At 46.9% G+C, this 20,625-nt stretch overlaps 9 protein-coding genes across 9 annotated transcripts; 5 read left to right on the top strand and 4 right to left on the bottom strand.

Annotated features, from left to right (window-relative positions):
* Nucleotides 1-1,612: 1,612 nt before the first annotated feature.
* On the top strand, nt 1,613-4,019 carry F4822DRAFT_391172 (NAD(P)-binding protein). The gene is made up of 4 exons (XM_051457096.1): nt 1,613-2,331; nt 2,393-2,640; nt 2,747-3,026; nt 3,090-4,019. The coding sequence occupies exons 1-4, from the start codon at nt 2,295-2,297 to the stop codon at nt 3,362-3,364; spliced, it is 840 nt and encodes a 279-aa protein (XP_051318246.1). The 5' UTR covers nt 1,613-2,294; the 3' UTR covers nt 3,365-4,019.
* On the top strand, nt 3,910-6,041 carry F4822DRAFT_391175 (putative acyl-CoA oxidase). The gene is made up of 5 exons (XM_051457097.1): nt 3,910-3,952; nt 4,005-4,161; nt 4,218-4,277; nt 4,333-5,316; nt 5,379-6,041. Exons 2-5 carry the CDS (start codon nt 4,035-4,037, stop codon nt 5,894-5,896), a joined length of 1,689 nt encoding a protein of 562 aa, XP_051318247.1. The 5' UTR covers nt 3,910-3,952; nt 4,005-4,034; the 3' UTR covers nt 5,897-6,041.
* Nucleotides 6,042-7,130: 1,089 nt separating this feature from the next.
* On the top strand, nt 7,131-8,170 carry F4822DRAFT_130266 (uncharacterized protein). The gene is made up of 2 exons (XM_051452701.1): nt 7,131-7,170; nt 7,243-8,170. The coding sequence occupies exon 2, from the start codon at nt 7,243-7,245 to the stop codon at nt 7,765-7,767; it is 525 nt and encodes a 174-aa protein (XP_051318248.1). The 5' UTR covers nt 7,131-7,170; the 3' UTR covers nt 7,768-8,170.
* Nucleotides 8,171-10,466: 2,296 nt separating this feature from the next.
* On the bottom strand, nt 10,467-12,368 carry F4822DRAFT_130300 (SET domain-containing protein). Its single transcript, XM_051452702.1, has 4 exons — nt 11,339-12,368; nt 11,256-11,281; nt 11,101-11,189; nt 10,467-11,045 (listed from the first exon to the last, which is right to left on the bottom strand). Exons 1-4 carry the CDS (start codon nt 12,077-12,079, stop codon nt 10,636-10,638), a joined length of 1,266 nt encoding a protein of 421 aa, XP_051318249.1. The 5' UTR covers nt 12,080-12,368; the 3' UTR covers nt 10,467-10,635.
* A 392-nt stretch (nt 12,369-12,760) lies between these two features.
* Nucleotides 12,761-14,159, bottom strand: F4822DRAFT_425682 (FAD dependent oxidoreductase; the record flags this gene model as incomplete). The annotated part of the gene is made up of 3 exons (XM_051460384.1): nt 12,761-13,004; nt 13,060-13,300; nt 13,352-14,159. The coding sequence occupies 3 exons, from the start codon at nt 14,157-14,159 to the stop codon at nt 12,761-12,763; spliced, it is 1,293 nt and encodes a 430-aa protein (XP_051318250.1).
* Nucleotides 14,160-14,386: 227 nt separating this feature from the next.
* On the bottom strand, nt 14,387-15,784 carry F4822DRAFT_391183 (Rpp20 subunit of nuclear RNase MRP and P-domain-containing protein; the record flags this gene model as incomplete). Its single annotated transcript, XM_051457098.1, has 2 exons — nt 15,558-15,784; nt 14,387-15,501 (listed from the first exon to the last, which is right to left on the bottom strand). Coding segments are annotated over exons 1-2 (580 nt in total), but the record flags the coding sequence as incomplete, so codon positions are not given.
* An 87-nt stretch (nt 15,785-15,871) lies between these two features.
* Nucleotides 15,872-17,550, top strand: F4822DRAFT_391184 (RAVE subunit 2/Rogdi). The gene is made up of 2 exons (XM_051457099.1): nt 15,872-16,135; nt 16,317-17,550. Exons 1-2 carry the CDS (start codon nt 16,070-16,072, stop codon nt 17,322-17,324), a joined length of 1,074 nt encoding a protein of 357 aa, XP_051318252.1. The 5' UTR covers nt 15,872-16,069; the 3' UTR covers nt 17,325-17,550.
* Nucleotides 17,551-19,725, bottom strand: F4822DRAFT_391186 (NIPSNAP-domain-containing protein; the record flags this gene model as incomplete). The annotated part of the gene is made up of 2 exons (XM_051457100.1): nt 18,391-19,725; nt 17,551-18,325 (listed from the first exon to the last, which is right to left on the bottom strand). Coding segments are annotated over exons 1-2 (1,069 nt in total), but the record flags the coding sequence as incomplete, so codon positions are not given.
* Nucleotides 19,726-20,044: 319 nt separating this feature from the next.
* Nucleotides 20,045-20,432, top strand: F4822DRAFT_425686 (putative mitochondrial F1F0 ATP synthase subunit Atp18; the record flags this gene model as incomplete). The annotated part of the gene is made up of 4 exons (XM_051460385.1): nt 20,045-20,093; nt 20,159-20,188; nt 20,255-20,305; nt 20,377-20,432. The coding sequence occupies 4 exons, from the start codon at nt 20,045-20,047 to the stop codon at nt 20,430-20,432; spliced, it is 186 nt and encodes a 61-aa protein (XP_051318254.1).
* Between the last annotated feature and the right edge of the window lie 193 nt (nt 20,433-20,625).

The raw sequence follows: 20,625 nt of genomic DNA on the forward strand, positions 1-20,625 counted from the left end.
CAGCGATATCGAATGAGAGCCTACTATTTCCATATAGTAGGTCTCAAGCGGCACACTTTTTGCGTAGGTACTCCACTACTGACGCCACCTGGTACGCGTAACCATTCCCAAGGTATCGTGCCCCTCTACTGGGGCCGCGCGATGCTCCCACGCCGTTCAAGCAAGCTTTTCTGTTCAGGCTTAGGGAGCTTAGGGGGCCCTGGAAAGGCCCCGGCAGCACGGGAACGGTAGGCTTGGCTGCAGTGATTATCAGGGGGGGGGATCAGTGAACAAGCTTTTTCTTCCGTCATGCACTGCCCCATCCCTGAGATGCCCTTTAGCGCCCATTGCGGATTCTTGTAGCGTTCGGTCCGAAGGTACTTTCGGTGATCTACACGAGAAAAGAGATTAAAGATGTGCGAAAAGTTGGACAGATTCGCAGTTGTAAAAAATACATAATACCTCTCTTGTCCATCCTTATCAAATTCCACGTTCTGAAGCAATGGAGATTTGATTGAAGGCACATAAGTGCTACCAAACCTGTGGCGAAGCATCATTCCAATTCACAAAATATTCATAAAATTATCCATCCATCAGTAAACCGGAAAAGTTGCACGAAACACCATAAGATTTCGATTGACAAGTAAACTAGCGAGCCCAGACACTCCGACCCTCCATATTCTAGAATGACAAATAGCCCTAGAAACGATTATACGTCATTTCTTATCCACATTGTAAGGGACTAATAAAACAGACCCGCAATCTCGATACTCCTTGTCCCAACTTTATGACGTTTTTCTCTCCTTCTCCATCAGTAGGAGAATGAATATTTGTCCCAGATCAAGACATCAGAAACTCGACCCGCTAGTTAGTGAAAACCCATTCTTGGAATGAAAGATCAAATTGTCGGTCACCTCATTGAACATATGTACGCATCCAATTTTACGTATGTTACTGGGATAGTAACACCCTTGGAGCGCGAACGCGAGCCAGCCAATAATTACACAAAGTACCTGACAAAATCGGCTCAAAACCGTGTAAATGATTACGTTATGTAAGTATTCCCTAAACGAAATTACAGAATAGCTATGACATTATGTACCTCTCCCTACGACAATAGGGGAGCTCCGATAGCTAACGGCAATCACTATGTATATGTTTCTAAAATTGCATTTCAATTGGCCTAGGTGCACTAAATGCCCATTAGGAGGGCTGTTAGGGGGGTTGCTAGGGGACGTGATAAACCCAAATACGCCTTAACTACTTACACATACAAAGCACCTATCCAATGCAGCAACTTACGCTGTTACGAGAACTATTCATAGTGCTACAGCGAAAGACAATATTTGATTTAGGACAGGTAACTAATACAAGCAACAGTCGTCAATCAGATTATACTTCATGCGATATAAATTTTGGTATTCGTAGAAAATATCACAATTCACTTCATACATAGGTATTCTTTCATTATATGCTGCTCCCATTGATTAACATCTTTTTCAGGAAGCCGCGAATGCGATATCCAACGTGCAGCACGGTCGAGACGGCACGGCCCCACTTCCGACGCCGTTTTATAATGGACCCGGAGCCGTTGAGACCTGGAATATGTCATCAGCATTCTAAATACTAACATCTCCCAGATGCTAACAAAATCGTGTAAGATCCTTATATATACCTAATCCTTGGCATAGAAAATATAGTATGCACTAATGATTAAGGAACAGACTCTGCACGCAGATAAAAAATCATTATCCGACGAGATCCCATGATCCCTACACCAAACATTGGAAATCCAAGTCAGAAATATTAGGCGAGCAAATCCAAGGACAGCATCCTATCATGCAACCTGGTAGTTGGTCTCACCGGTTTCCGGCGTTACCAGGTAGGGGCATATCGCAACTCGATTACTCGTTCGTTGCAGTCCGTGTGTATCCGAAAAGAAGAAAAAGAGGGCGTAGTAGTGGGCTGGCTGAAGCGCAACACATAGTAGTGGACACTATTCCGTTTTCTCTGGTGAAAAAAAACTTGCTAACATCGATAGTTGCAGTGAGGCTTGCTCCTTCTTATTCTCATTGGAGATCGTGGGTATAAGATACTAGTCTTGCGTATGACAAAGTCGTCGGAAGCCACACCGTACGCATACATGATATGACAGCCATGTCGCAAAATGCGATCAAGAGGGGTAAGAGGGGAGTTAAATCGGGATTGGCTCCGCTGTTTATATCAATCGACAAGTCTTGAAGATATAGCTCGGATTTTTCTAAATTGTTTCTACCCAGAACACATAAGGCTTTTAACTCTAGATTCAAACCAAGATGGACATCACTGGGAATGCTTTCGTTACTGGTGGAGGCAAGTGAACCCTATCTTATGGAATGTTTCCTTCGAAGTTCTTTAGACTAAACTTGTCTAGCAAGTGGAATCGGCAAGGCTTGCTGTATTGCATTTGCCAAAGAGGGCGCACTTGGTGTCCTAGTGGCGGACATAAACTTAGATGCCGCCCAGAAGACAGCCGCCGACATCACTGCTTTGGCTTCGAACCCCGACTTCCGTGCAGTGGCAGTTCATGTTGATGTTACCTTAGAGGAATCAGTCAGGAACGCCATCAAGTACGCGGTTCAATACTTCGGGCGTATTGACTACAGTGTACATTGCGCTGGTGTAAGTAAAATTACAGAAAAGCACTGCGAGGATCTTGTTCTTCGGTTTCTCCTTAAATATTTCGAGAATCAATAATTTTTCGACACTAATAAGTAGTACATTTCAGATTGCCATGTTATCATACCATCCAACTTCTAATGCCAAATTCGATGAATTCAAACGCCTTCTTGAGATTCATGTCCACGGGACATTCTTGGTCACCAGCATGATTTTATCAGTGATGAAATCTCAAGAACCTAAGCCAGTCTCTGCCTCCAGTCCCGATAGGGGCGTCAGCCGAGGTGTGATCGTCAGCCTAGGCTCTGTCTGCTCATTCCTCACTGTTCCAAACATTATGCAGTATACCACAGCAAAGCACGCCGTGCTAGGTATCATAAAGTCTGCTGGTAAGTGAAGCAGTCGATTCTGATCTATGTTATCTAATTATGGATTATTAAACTATCTCTTAGCTCTCGAAAATCTTTCCCTTGGCATTCGAGCCAACTGTGTCTGCCCCACATTCACAGACACGCCTATGCTAAAGCAAGTAGGGCAGGCAATTCCCGGAATCGACGAGGCTGCTCCGATGAGTATACCAATGGGTCGCCTCGCTCGGCCCGAGGAAGTGTCTGATGCGGTTCTATTCCTCTGTAGCCCAAGATCAAGCTTTATAACGGGTATAACTTTACCAATTGACGGAGGCCAGTCCCTGGGGAACTTGCTTCCTCCTCAGAACGACATATAAGGGATTTCGTATCTATCAACAAGCAGACAACGGCTAATAGTATAATGTTTATTAGGATGGCCGGTGTAATAAGGGTACAATGCGCATCTATTGGTCACACACCAGCTTTAAACACTTTTTACATGAGACTCTTGGGGCGGGGAGAAGGACTAAATGGACACTTCCGGATCGATGTCCCAAATTTATATAATTGTTAATGACCCAGTCACTAAAGAAACGAATTCACGGCCCGATCTAAAAAGACTTATGACGAAATTCATGCTCTAAGACACGGCTCGGCCAAAGACGAATTAGCCCTCTTTCTACATACTGAACTTCAGACAAACCGTAATAGGTGCCATCAGTATTTCTAGAAGGCGTTTTGTCTAAGAACGTCTCAGCTGACGGTCCTCATTCCCTCAGCCTACACCGATATTGTTCAATATAAACGCCACCAGATCTAGTGGCCGAACTAGCTTCCCGTGCTGCATACTCCGGTCGAATAGATAGACTTAATTGGACGATATAGTGGGATTATAGATGGACGCTGATCGATATGGCTATCTTCGATCGCTCTGGTAAAAGGTAGTATTATCCACGGACCAAAGGGTATGTCATAAATAGGCGGGGGCAGTATAACTCAATTATATTAATCATTAAGGCATGAATATTTTAGTATAACAGCGCGATCATGACTTCTTATGACTACGTTTTAAAAGACGGCGACTATGACACTAGTTGCGATTACTTGGAATTCCCGAATCCTGCCTACATTAAGCAATGTTATCGGAGGGCCCATACTATATGCCAAAAAGCTGGTATGTGTTGTGTTGGCCATGTAGTACCTCTAACAGCATACTAAGATGTGAAATAGGTATAACCATTGACGATATTGTTCGGATGCGGCCGAAATTCTGGGGATTCAACCGTCACTGTAACTGATTTTTGTGTTCATGAGATCCTAGCCCAAATCCCTAATCAACATATAGTGGTTGCAATGAGAGACCCGGCCGTATCGACTATTCTAGGTATCCACTGGAACTTATGTATGGGGACTATCGCGAGATTTTCTCACGATCAACCACATCTCGTTAAGTTACTAGAAGACCTTGAAAGATTTGACATCTGCGGCGAGTTCCTTCTAACTGAGGTTAGCCACGGACTAGACGCCTATAATCTTGAAACGACAGCAACACTTCTTCCAGATGGATCTTTTGAGCTACACACATCTAACTCAGGAGCTGCTAAAGCTATGCCGCCCACCACCCCCTGGGCTGGCATGCCTCGTGTGGGAGTAGTATCTGCGAGGCTCCTCGTGGGCGACGTTGGCCGTGGCGTGAGACCCTTCGTCGTGAGGTTAAACGACGCCAACGAGATGTCACCCGGCGTCATATCACAACCTCTCCCGAAGAAAAGCGGTTCAAAAGCACTTGATCACGCCATCACAACTTTCAACCGAGTCCGTCTTGGTTCGGACTCGCTCCTAGGTTCGTTAAACGTATCATCAAACGAACGGTCCGATTTTCTCGACCTGATCTCGAGAGTCTCAGTCGGGACACTATCCTTTTCCATGGGGAATATCCCTGCCCTTCGACAAGCCGCCTACATCGCCGGTACCTACAGTCTAAGAAGGCACGTAGCCGGCAACAGCCCTAGCCAGAGAGTACCGATAATTCGATTTTCAACGCAATATAGGCCAATTCTTAATGCTCTATCTCAAGCTTTAGTCTTTGATGCGTTTGCAGAAGATGCAATTAAGATGTTTTGTCAAGGGGGGTTGAGTTCCGCCGTCAACCATAGCGTAGCTACGTGTTTTAAAGCAACTGTCGGCCCAGCAACACAAATCACACTCGTACAGTTGGCTGATCGCTGTGGATGGCAAGGCCTTTTCAATTATAATCGAATCATCGAAATGGCATCGACTTTAAAGGGCAACGGAATCGCAGAAGGCGACTATACGGTCCTTTGCATACGTAAGTTAATTGGTGGTGTTACCCCTATTTAAATGTCTTGCTAATGCATTGTGTTTTAATAGGTCTAGTATCTGAGGTATTACTTGGACGTTATGAGCTACCACCCGCAAAGATAAAGGATTGTCGTTTGGCAAGACATGAGGCTGGTGTCTGGCAAGAGGCACGGGACACACTAGCATCAGTAGCTATGAGTAGTCATCGAGGAAAAGCATACAACACGTACATATTACCTCGATCCCGAGCATTAGTTGAGGCAAGTGGCCACCGGATGGCTTATGAAGCTGCACTTGATAAGGAAGGCTTCTCTCGGGAGGTTCTTGCTTTGTTTGAGTCAACGTGTGTCATGTCTGACTTGGGTTGGTATTGCATTGACGAAAATGGTAGCAGGCAAGAACTTCTTGCTTACGACGCAGAAGTTGCGGAAAAGCTTTTACCGCGTTTAAGGGAGTTATTGAGCGAGACAGGTGCTGCTTCCTGGACCACAGCACCCATTACAAGCACGGAAGCTTGGGACGAACTTCTTAGGAAATTGCCGGTATATCGGTGTAATGGTACCAACAGAGAAAAGCCTCGACTATAGGGGTTTCTTGAGGTATTAGGTTCCCTAGCAGCATTCTAATGCCGTTCTTGTTCGACCACGATGTTCTGGTAAAAGACCGACATATTAATACCAAGATAGGTCTTGAAGATTAGAAGTATAGGTCTTCATTGGTGCCTAAACTCTGTAGGAATTTTGTCCTAATACGTAATATTATAGCGCCAACTAAATTGTCCTAGTATGTTGTTGTATTATAGTGTTTTTTTTTGTACAGCTTGATTAAACCAGAAGGCATGTGTGGGATATTATCTTAGTATAACTTATAGCAAATGAGATAGCAAGTAGTTTTCCACCAAAACTTACTTGTCTAGATATCAAAGGTAATACGAAGAGGCATTCGGGCTGTAAGAACTGGATTATACTTCGTATGTATACTTAGGTATTTTTCTAAAATTCTAAGACATGCCGTTTACTTGCAGTGTAAAATTTCAAGAAGTGATCGATCACAATTGCGTGAAAAATGACGAGAAAAGGAAAAAGGGGACTAGTCGACCCTTGGAAGTATCCGATATCCCCGTAGGGCTGCCCGTGAATTTGGTCATAACAAAGTCATAGAATACTTGCCTGCTGCAATTACTATTCGGTAGTATTCTATCTGGTGTTGTTTCTACCTACGTAGGTAGGGCAGATACTTGCTATGCTCAAACACTAAAGTGCACCTGCCCCCGGGAGGTTTTCATAACAACAGAAATTAATAGCAAGAGCAACCCGCAAATTCCCTCCCCGTAACAAATTCTAGGCTACCAACCTAGTAGCAGGAGATGGCAGCTTCCTCCACCGGCTATTAAATTTCTAAGTAGGCAAGAGTTGTTCTTGCCATTTTCAATTTGCACGGACACCTTGCCGGGTCTCATCGTGTGAACCGGCAATACCCTCAAGCTAGCAGTTTCCCAGAACCACCCAATACATGCTTCTAAACCTCCTTCCCGCACGGTAACTAAATTCCTAAGCCTGTATTTAAATCTGCCTACCCTTAAATCTTCACGACGACCATTCTTCTTACAAAAACGAGACCTTATTCTTCACCTACTATTCACAGCAATACATCACCTCTACCTTACCACACCAACCATAGCTTCACCAAAGCAAAGAAATTTACAAGCACAACATCTTCTACCCATACTTTCATATTACCTACATATCGATCCACATCTGAACAAGTCAAGCTCGACAAGGTAAGCCATTTTTTCCCTTTCAATTTTTTTTTAATTTTAATCGGCGCTATTCATCGGCGCATTGTTCAGTGCCCTAGCTACGTCCGTGAATATCCGCCCTCAACGTCTCTCACATTATAAAATCAGTTGTTTCTAATAAGATACTCTATTTAGATGCCTCCCAAGAAGACAGAAGAGTCCACCAACGGCGAGAATGGCGGTAGTGTCACCATTTCTCCTGGCGACGTGAGCTTGATTGATGCGATTCTCAAGAATTGCACCCCCGACATGAAGCCTGGTGCCCAAGCCAACTGGGACAATGTCGCTACTCAGCTCGAGTCTAAGAGCGCCCATTCTGTGAAGGAGCGCTTCCGTGTTGCGTGCAAGAAGTACGGCTGGTTCGAGGCTAGCTCTACTTCCCCCTCTTCCAGCCCCAAGAAGAAGAACGGCACCAAGGCAACCACTCCGAGCAAGAAACGCTCGAGCAACAACGTCAGTAGCGATGCTGATGAGGCTGATGATGTCGAGACCAAGCCTACCCCCGCCAAGAAGCGCAAGCGAGCGCCTAAGGGCAAGAAGAAGGAAGAGGAAGCGAAGCCTGAGTCCGACGAGTCGAACACCAGTGGTGACAGCCAGGATGCACCTGCCAAGGAGGATCCCGACCTTGTTGCCCTCACTCCTCTTCTCGATGAGGCTTAAGTCATCTAGAACCTTGTCAACCACTACCTTACGCTAGCTTCACTTTCATGGTTGTGGTGGCAATTGGATGAGATCGGATTCTTCACTATTCGCGGAGGATTTCACGGGAAGGGGATGCGGTTTATGGTTATGGAAACAGACGAGAAGATCCCCACATACGTTAGAGTTGCTTTGATTTCACTCCTTTACACATTTACTACGACCTAGGCGGCACTTATCATACACCATCAGATGCGAAGGATTTATCACGATCTAATAGATCATTATGCACCTTAGGCTAGTCATCATTCTATGTTGGGGATCATTAACACGGCCGGTTCGGCTCATGGAAGCAATTTCATAGTCTAGTTCCGGAGAATTTCATTATGCGATGCCTTCATCTTGATACTTAATCGTTCTGTGCCTAATTTTCGGTAGTTTTCTTATTGATTGTGACCCGCCGAATGCTTATAAGCTACCTAGACACAAACATATAACCTCCTATTCTAGGAAAACGGGTAATACTGATTCAGAATTACAGAAACATTTCCTATTGCAACACGAATCCTCAACTTAGACACATGTCTGTGAATGGAAATTCAAGAATTCCACTTATAATGTGGATACCAGAGATTATGAGGCTATTCAAACCCACATGCAAGCACACCTTGCCCCGCAATTTGGTGGTGAGCCCCTGGTACACCGTTAATCAAAGTAATTAGGTAAGCAAACCATTCTTTATATCTGTGATAGGAAGCTCCCGAACCTACCTTTACTTATTGATAAAAATCAGTATTGGTGAATAAAACCAAGTCAAGTTTAATGCGAGAAACTATGAGCTAACCGTCATGGTAACAGTTTACCATTTGAGAAGGGTCATTGGATTCCCAAGAGTTACTCCAGAGATACAAGGGTATCAATAAGGCGCTAAAGACGAAATCGCATAAGATCTACTCGCCAAAGTTCCTGTCTCGTGATAGCTACCATTGAAAATGTCCGCCCACCACAAACGGACAACCAAATATCTATTCCATTTAGTAAAACATTACAAGACATGAATGCGCATGACCCGTAGGAGCGCACCCGTGGTTGCGAAAAAGAGTTTTCAATGGTAGCAGAAGCAGATTGTTTAGGCAAAACGCGTCCTTGTTCTGGTTCCTCAATGATATCGACATAGACGAGCTACAAGCTCAGGGGCACCTCACCGGGTTGTTTTGCAGCGGAAGCTAAGCTGTCAAGGATAAGTTGCCTATCATCTCCATACTGAATGCTGGGCTCATTAGACCCAGAGTTGCGATTTGCAACAGGGGTATGAACGTCTCTGTAACTTTGCCACTAATATTGTAACTTGGATAACTCTTCCGAAGTAGGTATCTTTATTGAGTCGATGTCCGATGAAAACTATCCGCAACTTAAGGCCCAATACAGGAAGTATTGGCGATGGTGTATCCCTTTGCCTCTAAGAAGGCAACTGGTTATTTTAACTGGATACCGAGGTACATACCTCACCGAAACCAGAACGTAATTCCAATACAAATACCTAGGTAACCCCATTTAAAAATTTGAATATTGCAGCAAGGCGGGGTTTATATCAAGCAGCTATTAGTCTTGGGGCAGGCAATTCTGAATGGTCCGTCGGTTCTCGGGTAGGGAAGTCGAAGGAGACAATATGTGCCAAGCAAAAAGCAGTCCCAAATCTGCAATTGAGCTTGACGTACGATGATGTGTTTTTATGCAACGGACCGCTTCCGTTGTTAATATCCAATTAAGTGAACATGGGGGAGGGAAACCGCCAGTAGGCACCTCTGGCTCACAATCATACGTTAAGAAACTCAAAGTGCGCTCAGTAATTGGAGCATACGACCTCATAGAACCTTGGGACGAGGAGTAGAACATATGGCGCAAATCCCTGACTAATAATATGTCGTGATGTAGGTAAGTACCATGGGCAAACATTACAATATGTCTTTAGATAATCATAAAAACTTCCCTAGGATGTTGCCATACTAGGTATTCTCTCCCCGCATCTTCCCACAAGATATCCCAAAACCACCACAGCCTTCCGAGACATCGTGAAGTAAAAAATTGCCTACTCTCCATAAAGCGGTCTGCCGCAGCTTAAGGTATCTCCCCGCGTCCTTGAAATTAGTCTCTTAAGCCGGTTTGATCCTTTTTTCAGAGACCCTGGATCCGTCAAAGATGTCTGGCGGAGAGCGAAACAGTTCGAGCCCAACGAATCGGGGAAATAACGGCGGCGGCAACCATACTATGAGGAATAGTGGGCAGCAAAGCCGCAGTCAGCAACACCCCAGCGGACGCAACAGTAGTGGTCAAAATAGCAGCACCACTATCACCTTTAGCCCCGATTCAGACGATGAACTCATCTTCCAAATCGATGACATAGTGCTCGATCCCAGGGCTAGGAGAAGCAACAAGTAAACTGGGGTGGAAACAAGGCTACTTATGCGAAATTTGGGGGGGGGGGGGGTTAGATGGAATGGAGTAAAAAGGGGGGTACCAGAGCCTGGGAAAACAGACAGAAAATGGGGAAAAGGCGATATTAACGTAAGCAACGGATTACTCATGGACTGCTTCTCAATGGGCATGGTTTTTAGACCAAGCTTCCCCTAATAATTAATACATGTGGCATTGTTTGTGATGATATTCGATGCGACCGGCTGCCAAGAATATGGAAGATGAACCATGACAAACTTCTCACAAGTTAATCCCCCTGATACTACCTCACTCTCATTGCAGACCTAGGACACTGAAGATTTGGGTTGATTATAGCGCAAATTACAGGTGGTTCTACTTCATAATCCGCCCTAGCCTTCGCTGAAAAATATGGCCCGATATAAGCGTAGGTGGCGGTAGGTGGCGCTGGGCGTTTTATTTTCCAGGCAAATTCTCCAAAAATAATAGGGCACCCTTCGTTCGCTCGTGGTCGTAGCCAGCATAATGCATCAACTCTTTCACAGCCAAATCACCGTATTTCTTCGCCAAGCTAAAGTCACCCATGCTGGAGTAGACTTCCGCAACAATGCTGTAAAAGTCTCCGACCTGAGCTGCCATTGCCTCCTTTTCACATAAATCTAATATCTCTTTTACTCGTTTCTCCACTGCTGCGTGTTTCTGTATCTCCGGACGATCCAACTCCGCTAACAACTCCTGTATCCGACCCCTGCGACGATCTGAAATAGCAGTGTCTTTCGGAGAAGTACACAATGAACACGTACAGTTAAACCCCCATTCGCTGATGAGAGATTGGCGTTGTTCGGATAGAAGATTTAATGGTAAATCTAAATCCGGAATCAGACTATTTCTACTAAAGAGTTTAAGAAGTGAGCAACTTACAGCTAAACGTGAGCTCTTCGCCGACTTTGATATCTCGATACGCGACAACTTCCATGCCCAGCGTCGTAGATGAGAACCGGCTGAACATACTGCATAGAAAGAAAACATTAATTATGCCATCTTTCGTACTTTGGGATGTTCAATTGCGGACATACTTGGGTTTACACGCATGATTTAATCTCTGTACATCGAATTGGTTAGCACTGCTCTTCCTACAATCTTATAGGTATATACTTACCGCCACGTCAAGATACAACCCCGAATGATCCACGCCATCTATCAGCACGCCAAACGCGTTCGTATTGATAATATCATCGATAATGTACCCTCCTTTCGAATGAGCCAACTTCAACATCTGCAACCCCTCTTTAGCAGGCAGTTGCACAGTAGCCCGATGGAGCATCTTCATAACATCGTGATGCTTCCAAGGCCTCGGATCCATAATCCGGACGACAACGGGATATCTTAACATAACGACCTCATCTTTGCGGATGGTACGGTTCGCAATGACGCCCATGCCCCGATCTCCTAAATCCCTGACCTCGTACGGTGGCGGGTCGGACACTACGAGCGGGTAGCCGCGTGCCCATTGTTCCCATCTCGGATCCGGATCCCCAAGGATACCGACACCGGACGCGGCGACCTCCGGGGTGGTCACTAGACTGACTCCTCCTTCTCCCCGGAAGTTGACGTAGGTGAAAGCACATAGCTTAGAGCTTCTTTCCTCTTCTGGTTCCATACATACGGGCGGAAACGTCCATGGATGCCATGAACGTCTTTCGAATGCAGTCTCGTCATCAACTATGAGCCCGCAGGTTGCGTCTGACAATTTATGGTTCAATGGGCCCGCTGGGTCAGAGCTACAATGCCCCGGTGGATGAAAATTGTATTCCTTGAGCCAATCAGGAACTTCACTTGGCTTTTCTTCGCCAACGGCTTGGCCTAGCCATAGGGCTAGAGTTAGTATATAATACCTCATGGCCAATTCTCAGAGTACAGCGCTGGTAAGAAAGAGATCCAGCGACCGGGTCTGGAAGAATTACCGAACAGCACATCATTTTCACGAGCGACCGTTCTTTGTAAGCAGCCATATCTCTCAGATGATAACAGCTTGCTACATGAGAAAATCATCACACCGCATCTACGGATGAGGCAGAAGAGTGTAGGTAGCCAAGACGAGTGGCCGAATTAGCCGAAATGGCAAAGTGTAGATCTCTAAGCGTGCAAAATTGCGGCGTAAGGTTGATCTATGGTGGGATACATGCATGATTATCTAACCTCGCTCTTCACTGCTGATTCAACTACCTATCTGCTTGGTATGCCGAGTATTGATTAGGGTGATATTCATAATCGTCCGGAATCCGGCTCTGTCAGCCTCCGGACTCGGTATAAAGTGGCAATGATTGACTACCTCAATTGGATTCAATTATCCTTCTCAAGGTGATATCGGAATTGTTGCATAACTCTTCTTCATCAGATATGTCGCCCAGATCCGTAATGATTATTTCATCCAGATAGCCAAATCCAACTGGATAGGACTAGGAAACAATGAGTTTATGATGCCTTGAGCGATGATGACACTCAGTGTACTAAAATATCAAAACATAGAAAAAGGTAGACACCAACACAGCATTAACATACTACATCGAAAAATAGACCTTTATAGTTCTCTCAATTCTTTCAATGGCCAGACTTTGTTCCCGGATACATCGGGTAACTCTCGATCCCAAGCCCATCTCTTAATCAGATCCGGCTCCAGTGTCCCTTCAAGCATGCGCACTACATAGCTACCGATGGCGGGAAAGAACTTCCAACCGTGGAAGGAACCACAAGTGGCGACATATAATCCCCTGGAAGCTGAATGTGGCGAGATAATGAAGTCTTTGCTTGGAGTGAGGGCCTCCCTGGGAAGCGTTAGCTACTGAGCATGTACAGGTGATAATAAAAGTCAGCACGCACCAGCATACACGATGCGATGTTGTCTTCCACACCTCTCCACGTTTCCCGAATATGGCTTTGTTCGAGAGGTCTACGTCCTCGACAAGAAATTCAGGGATTTTCCATTGCGAGTAATCTGCGCCCGCGGGAGGTGCCGAGATATGACGGCCTGAGGGCATCGCCTGAGTGTTTTTGAAAATGCATTGTCCCCACCATTTGAGCTTCTTGTCTTCGGTAAGCGGCAGACTGCCGTTATCAGCACCTATATATACGAGGTTAGCACTGTGATTAATGAACTAGTCTACCTTCTTACCTCTCTCCGGAGGGTTCTCCTGAATGCAAACCGGCATTTGCGCATATTCTTTCGCCGTCTCATCATCAAGCTGCGCCAAACCCGTTGTTACTCCTGCCGAGATAATCCTGCCTCCAGCAAGGAACGTATCCCGCCCCGTACTATTGGCCACTCCTTCAAGCAACTTGGGCGTAAAAGACCCAGTTGACAGAATCGTATGCGTAGCTGTATACCTCTCCCCATCCTTAGTCCTCGCCCCAACACACTCCCCCTCCGTTCCGAACTCCAGCCCATCAATCTCGGCTTTCACAAACTTCACACCCAACTGCACCGCCCTCTCCGTGACCGCTCTCAAAGCACCCTTAGCATCCGCCCACCCACTCGTCGTATTAACCAGTACATTTTCCACGCCCGTATAATCCGCATCCTCAAAAATCCCCCCATACCTCTTCCTCGCCTCCTCAACGGGCAGCGCATACAGCGCACCCTCGGTCTTCCTCCCCAACCTCTCATAATTATCTATAACCTCCTTCGCAAAGCCGGTGCGACTAATCCAATACACACCCGTCTCATGATAAAACGGGCTCCACAGCGGGTCCTCGCGCCATACATCGCGGGCCTCGAGTGCAAGCTTGCAGTATAATGGATCCCGGTAATCAGCGCGCACGACTTTATTCCAATCCCATGATGCCGCGACCCGGGTTTGCGCATCCGGGGCGTCACGGTCGATTAGTGTGACGGAGGAGTGGGGGAATTTGGTGATGAGGTGTAGTGCTGTGGATGTGCCGAAGACGCCGGCACCGACGATTATGTAGCTGTTAGATGCCATTTGGGAACATACCTAATTCTACAGGTTTAAAACAAAAAACTTATTCTTCGAAGAGTATTGAAATAGTGTTAGTATCTTCGTTTGAATACGCTACGCAATCACATCATTGGCGCCCTTTATGCCCCTCAGTTCAACCTCCGATTATAGGCCCGAGATCTCGATCCGCTAAGTGATAGATAGAAAGTGCCATGGCATGAGAAGACATATCATTTAAGCTGAAGGACTGATTTCAGTTGGGCGGAAGCGATTCTTATTTATTCAATTTTTATTTATTTACCTGATTTTCCTATAGCATGGGAGCTTGATCATTTTCCTCCCTTTAAGCTTCTCAAATAAGAGCTTCATCATCGCACGATGACAACATCTTTGCGGATGAGGATTATATAGGGCGATAATAGATGAGTCGGCGTAAGAAGCTATTCCTACCCACCAACCTAAGCTTATACGTGGCAAGTAGGAATAAAACTAGGCAGACATTATTGGGAGCCTTGTGCATCACCTGCGGAGTCCCACAACGGGTGAGATAAGTGTTGATATGGCTTGCCTCCCTTATTCCCGTCGGCTCTCGTTGTCACGAACCCTTCCGTACTATTGCGATGCTGCCATATTCCTGCGATCGTATTTAACACCTTACTGCATCCCCGCTAATAAGTAGAACGCAATTCCACTAGCCGGCACATTTTCGCGTGATAGTTGAGGATCGCATTACTTATTAAGTGTCGTTATTGGTATCCTGACACAAGTGCGGCCGTGACACTATAGCATCGGTCCAGATTAGCGGAGCGCGGGTAGTAAATCGAAGTGTCCTTATGAGTCCTGTGTCTTGGCCGAATCGCCGGGTATCATTTTAACTTGATTGACGCCTCCAGAGAACTCATCATCCTCACTCTCTCTTCGCCTTCACCACCCCACTCTTCCTCTCCTTCCTGTATAACATCGTCCACCGCGCCCACACTACCCGTCTTCATCTGAACTATGCAATCCGCCTGTTTCTGGAAGAACATGGCAACCTCAAGTACCTTCGGGATCGCGCGCCCAGTGCCCAGGACTACGACCTCGCCCGCATTTTCAAGTCCTATGCCATTTCCACTAGTATTGCCCTTCGAGGAAGAGCCTCGCTGGATGGCGCGGATCCTCTCATCTAGAGAGGCGTTCTTGTTGCTAGCTAGCTTGTTTGTAAATGCTTTATTTGAGGACGATGCTTCACGTATATTCTTATCGAGTTGTTTGCGCACACGCGTAGTTACGGATCGGAAGGGTGTTTTCGGTGTCAAGTAGATACGCTTCGATGCGCGTGTGGAAGGTTGTCGCGCGGGGATGGGACGTCTTCGGATTTTTGCTCCTATGTAATTGTTAGTCTAGCTGAGGGAGAATATGGATTGTAATATTTGATCTAACCTTTTGGTATGGGCGGGAGTTTGGTTGGCTTAGTCGCGTCTTTGGAAACCTGCGAAGGAGTCTCCGTCTCCTTCTCGGAAGCCATAGTCCGTTGCAAGATTGAATGAGGTCACAAAGAAAATGAGTGATTAAAAATGCCACTCGAAACTCACCCCATCTCTCATGAATAAACCTGGGTACTATACCTAGGTACTCACATTGGTGAATTGTCCAGGTGTTGTACTAGGTAACATGTAGGATTGAAAATTGAAAATGACGTGGGGCCGCTGGCAGAAAAGATAAGCTCCAGTTACAGCGGGCCCATGGCGCTAAACCCCCCTTACCGCAGTCACCGCCTACCGGATATAACGCTAGTTAGCGGGAGCTCCCCACTAATTCTCCAACCGTCGCAACTCTTAAAAGCGAACACCTCACGACATCATAATCATCAGCAACCTGCAACCTACCTAGTATATAAATGGACCGTTGACATGTCTTGAAATGCGGCTGCCTATGCCAGCCAACTGCCCACCATGTCTGTTGAGATCTGGCCTCCTATCTCGCCAGATGAGCTTAAAATCCAGGAAGATGCCACTCAGGTACGTTATGATTCTTTTTTCTTTTCCCGTCGCAGTTCCCCATCGCATAGTTAAATACGAACACAATTCAACCGACATCATGATGCTCGCCGACGACGACTACGTCCTTATCCCACCACCCAAATTAGTCCAACTATTCCCATACGAAACACCCCCTTACTTACAGCATGACACCACACAGGACCGAGAGCTAGCCTGGCTCCTCACCTCTCTGCGCTCCACCCTAGCGCAAGTAAAACAAGGTCTCGAAGACTGCTGTGCACTCCTCTCTCCGACCGACATCTCCTCCGCGCCAGCCGGGAGCACACTCGCCCTTACCACTCCCCGAAACGAGACTGTGAAAGGGCATGCGACCCGCATCGGCACCCGTCTAGTCCGAGGCATTGTCCACCTCCGTCTCCGGACCCTCCCCCCACAAACCCTATCCCTCGACCCCTCTCGCCCCGTCCGCGTAGCCGCACTCACACGCCTCGACGCCCTTCTCGCACGTTCTGTAGCCCTATGTCTCGACCTAGAAGAACACGACCAAACCCGACACCACACCGACCCACCCTCCGCCCCGTATCTAGCAGCCCAGCTGCGCCTCCTCTCCCAATACATATCCGAAGCAGGCTCCCTAGTAAAAGGGCCCCCCAACCCATCCAAACGCACCCCTCCCCCCTCATCCTCGCGCCCGGGGACCGCAGCTTCAGTATCCTCAACACGGACCCAAGAACCACGATTAGATCAACAACCACAAACCCCACCCGACACATCCTGGACCACAGGCTCAATCTCCCTCCACCATTTCACACCGCCGTTAAGCCGTAACTTATCCATCTATCTCACGATCCAAGACGCATGCTTAGTACTCTACCTCCGCGCTTTGGAACCCGCCGACGCACCCGTGAATTTCGGTACTAAGCTCGCACTTGCCATCGGTACGACGAGGCGGCTTGAGCATGATGAGGCTGATAAAGTGTTTAATTATCGGTGTGATGAAGATGGGGAGTTAAGTGAGGGGGGCCATGGTCATGGGGATGATAGGAGAGAAGGGGGTGCAGAAGTTTATGTACGAGAAAAAGTCCGTGTTGAGAGCGCGGACCCGAGTTTGTTGTCCCTGTCGGCGAAGTTAAGTGCGTTGGGTTATGCTTTGGGATTGGCGCGGCGGAATTTAGCCGCTGTTATGGGCGAGGAGATCGAGGACTAGTGCTAGACGTTGAATTTGGGATATTGATGGGGAAACTGTAATTGGGTTGCTATCCGCAATCGAATTGCGTTGATGCAAATGGTACGTGCGTTCTTTAGCTCTGGTGGTTAACTGGAGCAAAGCGACATTGATAAGATGTATTCATGGGCTTCATGACAAAGAGCAGCGAATATCATCCATACTTAGGTATTAAACTGTTAAATACTTGTCACGAATAGTTCTGGCTTTTAAATTGGGCGAATTGCTTCATATTGCTTAGTCGTAGTCAGATATGACCGTCGTCATGCCTGAAATTTTCATCCCCAAGCTTTCATTCCCGTGAACTCAATTCCTGATCTCAACAGTAAAAGTACAAGCACAGGCACCTTCGAAGTCATCTCGCGCCGAGATTCATAATAGCACGGCTACAAAAGAAATGACTACCCTTCCGAACTCCGGTTCCATGTCAAAATGCTCAGATTGGCCCAAAATCAACTAGCGGCTCACGTAAATCCTTTGCTACATCCAGGAGGACCCTTAAGCTACAGGTGACCACGGTAGTGGAATGAGGATTCTCGACTTCATGCTTTGGATGAGAGGAACGGTCTTGTGTACTGTTTCGGCCCAACCCTCTTGCTTCCAGCTTTCCTCTCGTCGAACCTTTCGTTCCTCCAAATTCGCAAATTGCCAAAGGTGGTGAACTGTGTTGAGATCGCCGATCTGCACGAACCAAGCTCCTACACCTTCCATGACTTCTCTTCGTGCCTTCAGTCCTCGTCGCCAGTGGGTTTCCCACTCTAGCAAATTACCAGGATGGAGGGTGTATGAACGGAGCTCGAAAAGGCCGCCTAGTTGGCGGGGTGACGTAGTCGGCCAGAATGAGAATTCCTGCATGATTGATGTGTTCTTAGACTTGATGAGCGTCTTGAGCTTCTTATCGAACTCGGGGAAGTCGGGGTGTCTGGAGATGGAGTGTATGGATTGATGGTATCCTTGGTAGCGTTGGTATTCCCAAATGTGAACTATGACCCCTCAATTAGCTTAATGTCGCATGACGGATAATGGAGCTCGCCGAAATATGACTTACCAAAAGTATCGCAATCTCCCACCTCGGTTCGCCAGCTTCCTACGAGGTGAACCTTATTCTCCTCCAAGGAAGCCATGCGAGGATACCAGTTGCCGACCAATTCCACGTATTCGTCCACCTTATCGGGAAGCACCTCGTGGAATACAATCGAATGGACATATTTACCGCGAGCTAAGACTGCCGAGAAGCTGGCCTCGAGTTGGGCGTCTAACTCGCGCCCTTCCTTTGTACCATAGATCACCCTAGAAAGAAGGCCTTCCGGTTGATCAGACTCCTTAGTCGAGGCCTCCGCCCGTTGTCCTGCGTGAGTGCCTAATGAGCCCAGGCCCAGGGAGGAATCGTGGGCGGGAGACAAAGAATCATTAGAAGAAGAAGAGGAATTGTTTTTGAACCTACTTGCTTCCCTCTCCTGCTGTGCCTTCACCAACTGCTCGCGAAAGTCTTTTTGCTTGGAGTTGAACGAATCTACACCTTCGGGTGTAATGTCGGCCATTATCGGCGTACGCTGGCTAACAGCGGTGGCGCTAAAAGCTCTCACCGAGCGTGGAACAGCCACCGCCGTCGCTCTTGCGATACGTCGGGTCAACATTGTGGGGATGTATGTAGTGGTAGCGGGTCTTGGAGTATGGCGAAAAGGGAACAAGGAAACAAAGACGAGTGTTTTTGATTGAGGATATTTAGGTAGAAGAAGCTGGGTGTCGACGGGAAGGGTAGGTATGAATGTAACTGCGTGATAGACAGCGTCGAATTTGACGCAAGCTGATAAATGAACAAGGGACAGTAGACAGGGGACGGACGGTGAAGGGTGTGCTGAGGAATGCTAGAGTTGGGATTGGACGAGATGGTGTATTGGGTGTATTGGGTGGATGGACGATGAATGGTGGATGGGATTATAAGGTGCGGTACATAAGATGTGTATGTACCGCGTACCGTTAAATGATGCTAAATGCAGCCTGTGCTCTTTCTTCTTCTGTGGTTGTGTATGGGCGGTGATATGTATGTACAAGGGTCTGAAGGGTTTAATCTGCAGATTTGGATGGATATGCGGTAGTTTTTCGCGGGGAAGTTCCAATCCTTGGTCAACAAGCAGGCGACAGGCAACAAGGGCACTGACGGACTTTCCGCGAAGCAGCTGGCAGTTGAGTTACCAGGGAAGGTAGAATGGCACAACGAGATGAGGAGAAGAGAAGCAGCTTCCTCGGTGATGGAGGGCAAGGTTTACGATTAATTGGTTACTCTATTCCCCCGCATTCAACGGAAGCTATGAAGGGTTGTAAGTTCCTCCTGTATCTACAACGCGCGATTTCCCCAGCTTTTGGATGTTTGCTAAGAATGTAGATGTGGGGAACACTTGAGAGCTTCAGGTAGGTGCATGTTACGATGATGTCACCTAACTCGTTACATAGCTGCTCGGTAGGATCAATTTATTTTCCGTGACAGAAAAGTGGGACTTAGTAGTGATTATCTAATACCCATGAAATTCCCTTGACGATTATTACATAATACGGTAATGTGGGCACCAAGTTCCGTTCCGGCTAGTAATAATCGAAGACATTTAACCTTAGAAAACCACTCGCTCTATTATCACCAACCCCATTAACTACCGACATCGACATCATCTATACCTCCCGATCCCTCCAAAAACGCATTCAAGATGTCTTGGCTCGGTGTCACTCCTCTCAAGAAGTTCCCCACACCCGTCCGTACGTCAATTGAATCTCCCGTAACCCGAATAACAATTCGCGACAGCTGCTAACCCAATCAACAGTTAAGCCGCTCGCTCCTTTCTTCGCCGCCGGTATGATACACAACGATTCCCGAAATGACACCAATACACGCGAATAGGTTCCTAACAGACATACAGGTTTAATCATTGCCTACGGTGTTAGCTCAGCGCAAAGTTCCATGATGAAGTGTATGTGTTTAATCATACCCCTCATAGGCGAAGGCAAGAGAAGAAAACGGACGTTAACATAATATTGATAGCCGATGAATGGAAGAACGACCCGCGCAACCCCAATGCGAAATCAGGAGGACATTAAGCGATAACGATAGACCGAGGCAAAAATGTCGATTATCCCGACTATCCCGAGCGAGAAGCATTATAGACGGTGAAATCGTTCCGTTAGACGAGCAAGGCTGGACTGGACTGTACCATAGATTACGAGCTCTTGTCAATTGAGAGCTGTGTCCAACATCAAATACCTACCCACTTGTGTACCAGTCTCTATTAAA

The sequence above is a fragment of the Hypoxylon trugodes genome (genome assembly GCF_022578975.1).
Source record: "Hypoxylon trugodes strain CBS 135444 unplaced genomic scaffold F4822scaffold_2, whole genome shotgun sequence".
Lineage (NCBI taxonomy): Eukaryota > Fungi > Ascomycota > Sordariomycetes > Xylariales > Hypoxylaceae > Hypoxylon > Hypoxylon trugodes.

Coding starts and splice junctions, on each gene's coding strand:
- F4822DRAFT_391175 (XM_051457097.1), top strand. CDS start 4,035: ATGACTTCTTATGACTACGTTTTAAAAGACGGCGACTATGACACTAGT. Junction 4,162..4,217: donor TACTATATGCCAAAAAGCTG/GTATGTGTTGTG, acceptor GATGTGAAATAG/GTATAACCATTGACGATATT. Junction 4,278..4,332: donor CTGGGGATTCAACCGTCACT/GTAACTGATTTT, acceptor ATCAACATATAG/TGGTTGCAATGAGAGACCCG.
- F4822DRAFT_391172 (XM_051457096.1), top strand. CDS start 2,295: ATGGACATCACTGGGAATGCTTTCGTTACTGGTGGAG. Junction 2,332..2,392: donor TGCTTTCGTTACTGGTGGAG/GCAAGTGAACCC, acceptor AAACTTGTCTAG/CAAGTGGAATCGGCAAGGCT. Junction 2,641..2,746: donor ACAGTGTACATTGCGCTGGT/GTAAGTAAAATT, acceptor AGTACATTTCAG/ATTGCCATGTTATCATACCA.
- F4822DRAFT_130266 (XM_051452701.1), top strand. CDS start 7,243: ATGCCTCCCAAGAAGACAGAAGAGTCCACCAACGGCGAGAATGGCGGT.
- F4822DRAFT_130300 (XM_051452702.1), bottom strand. CDS start 12,079: ATGAGGTATTATATACTAACTCTAGCCCTATGGCTAGGCCAAGCCGTT. Junction 11,282..11,338: donor GGTTGTATCTTGACGTGGCG/GTAAGTATATAC, acceptor TTCGATGTACAG/AGATTAAATCATGCGTGTAA. Junction 11,190..11,255: donor AATCATGCGTGTAAACCCAA/GTATGTCCGCAA, acceptor CTTTCTATGCAG/TATGTTCAGCCGGTTCTCAT.
- F4822DRAFT_391184 (XM_051457099.1), top strand. CDS start 16,070: ATGTCTGTTGAGATCTGGCCTCCTATCTCGCCAGATGAGCTTAAAATC. Junction 16,136..16,316: donor TCCAGGAAGATGCCACTCAG/GTACGTTATGAT, acceptor GACACCACACAG/GACCGAGAGCTAGCCTGGCT.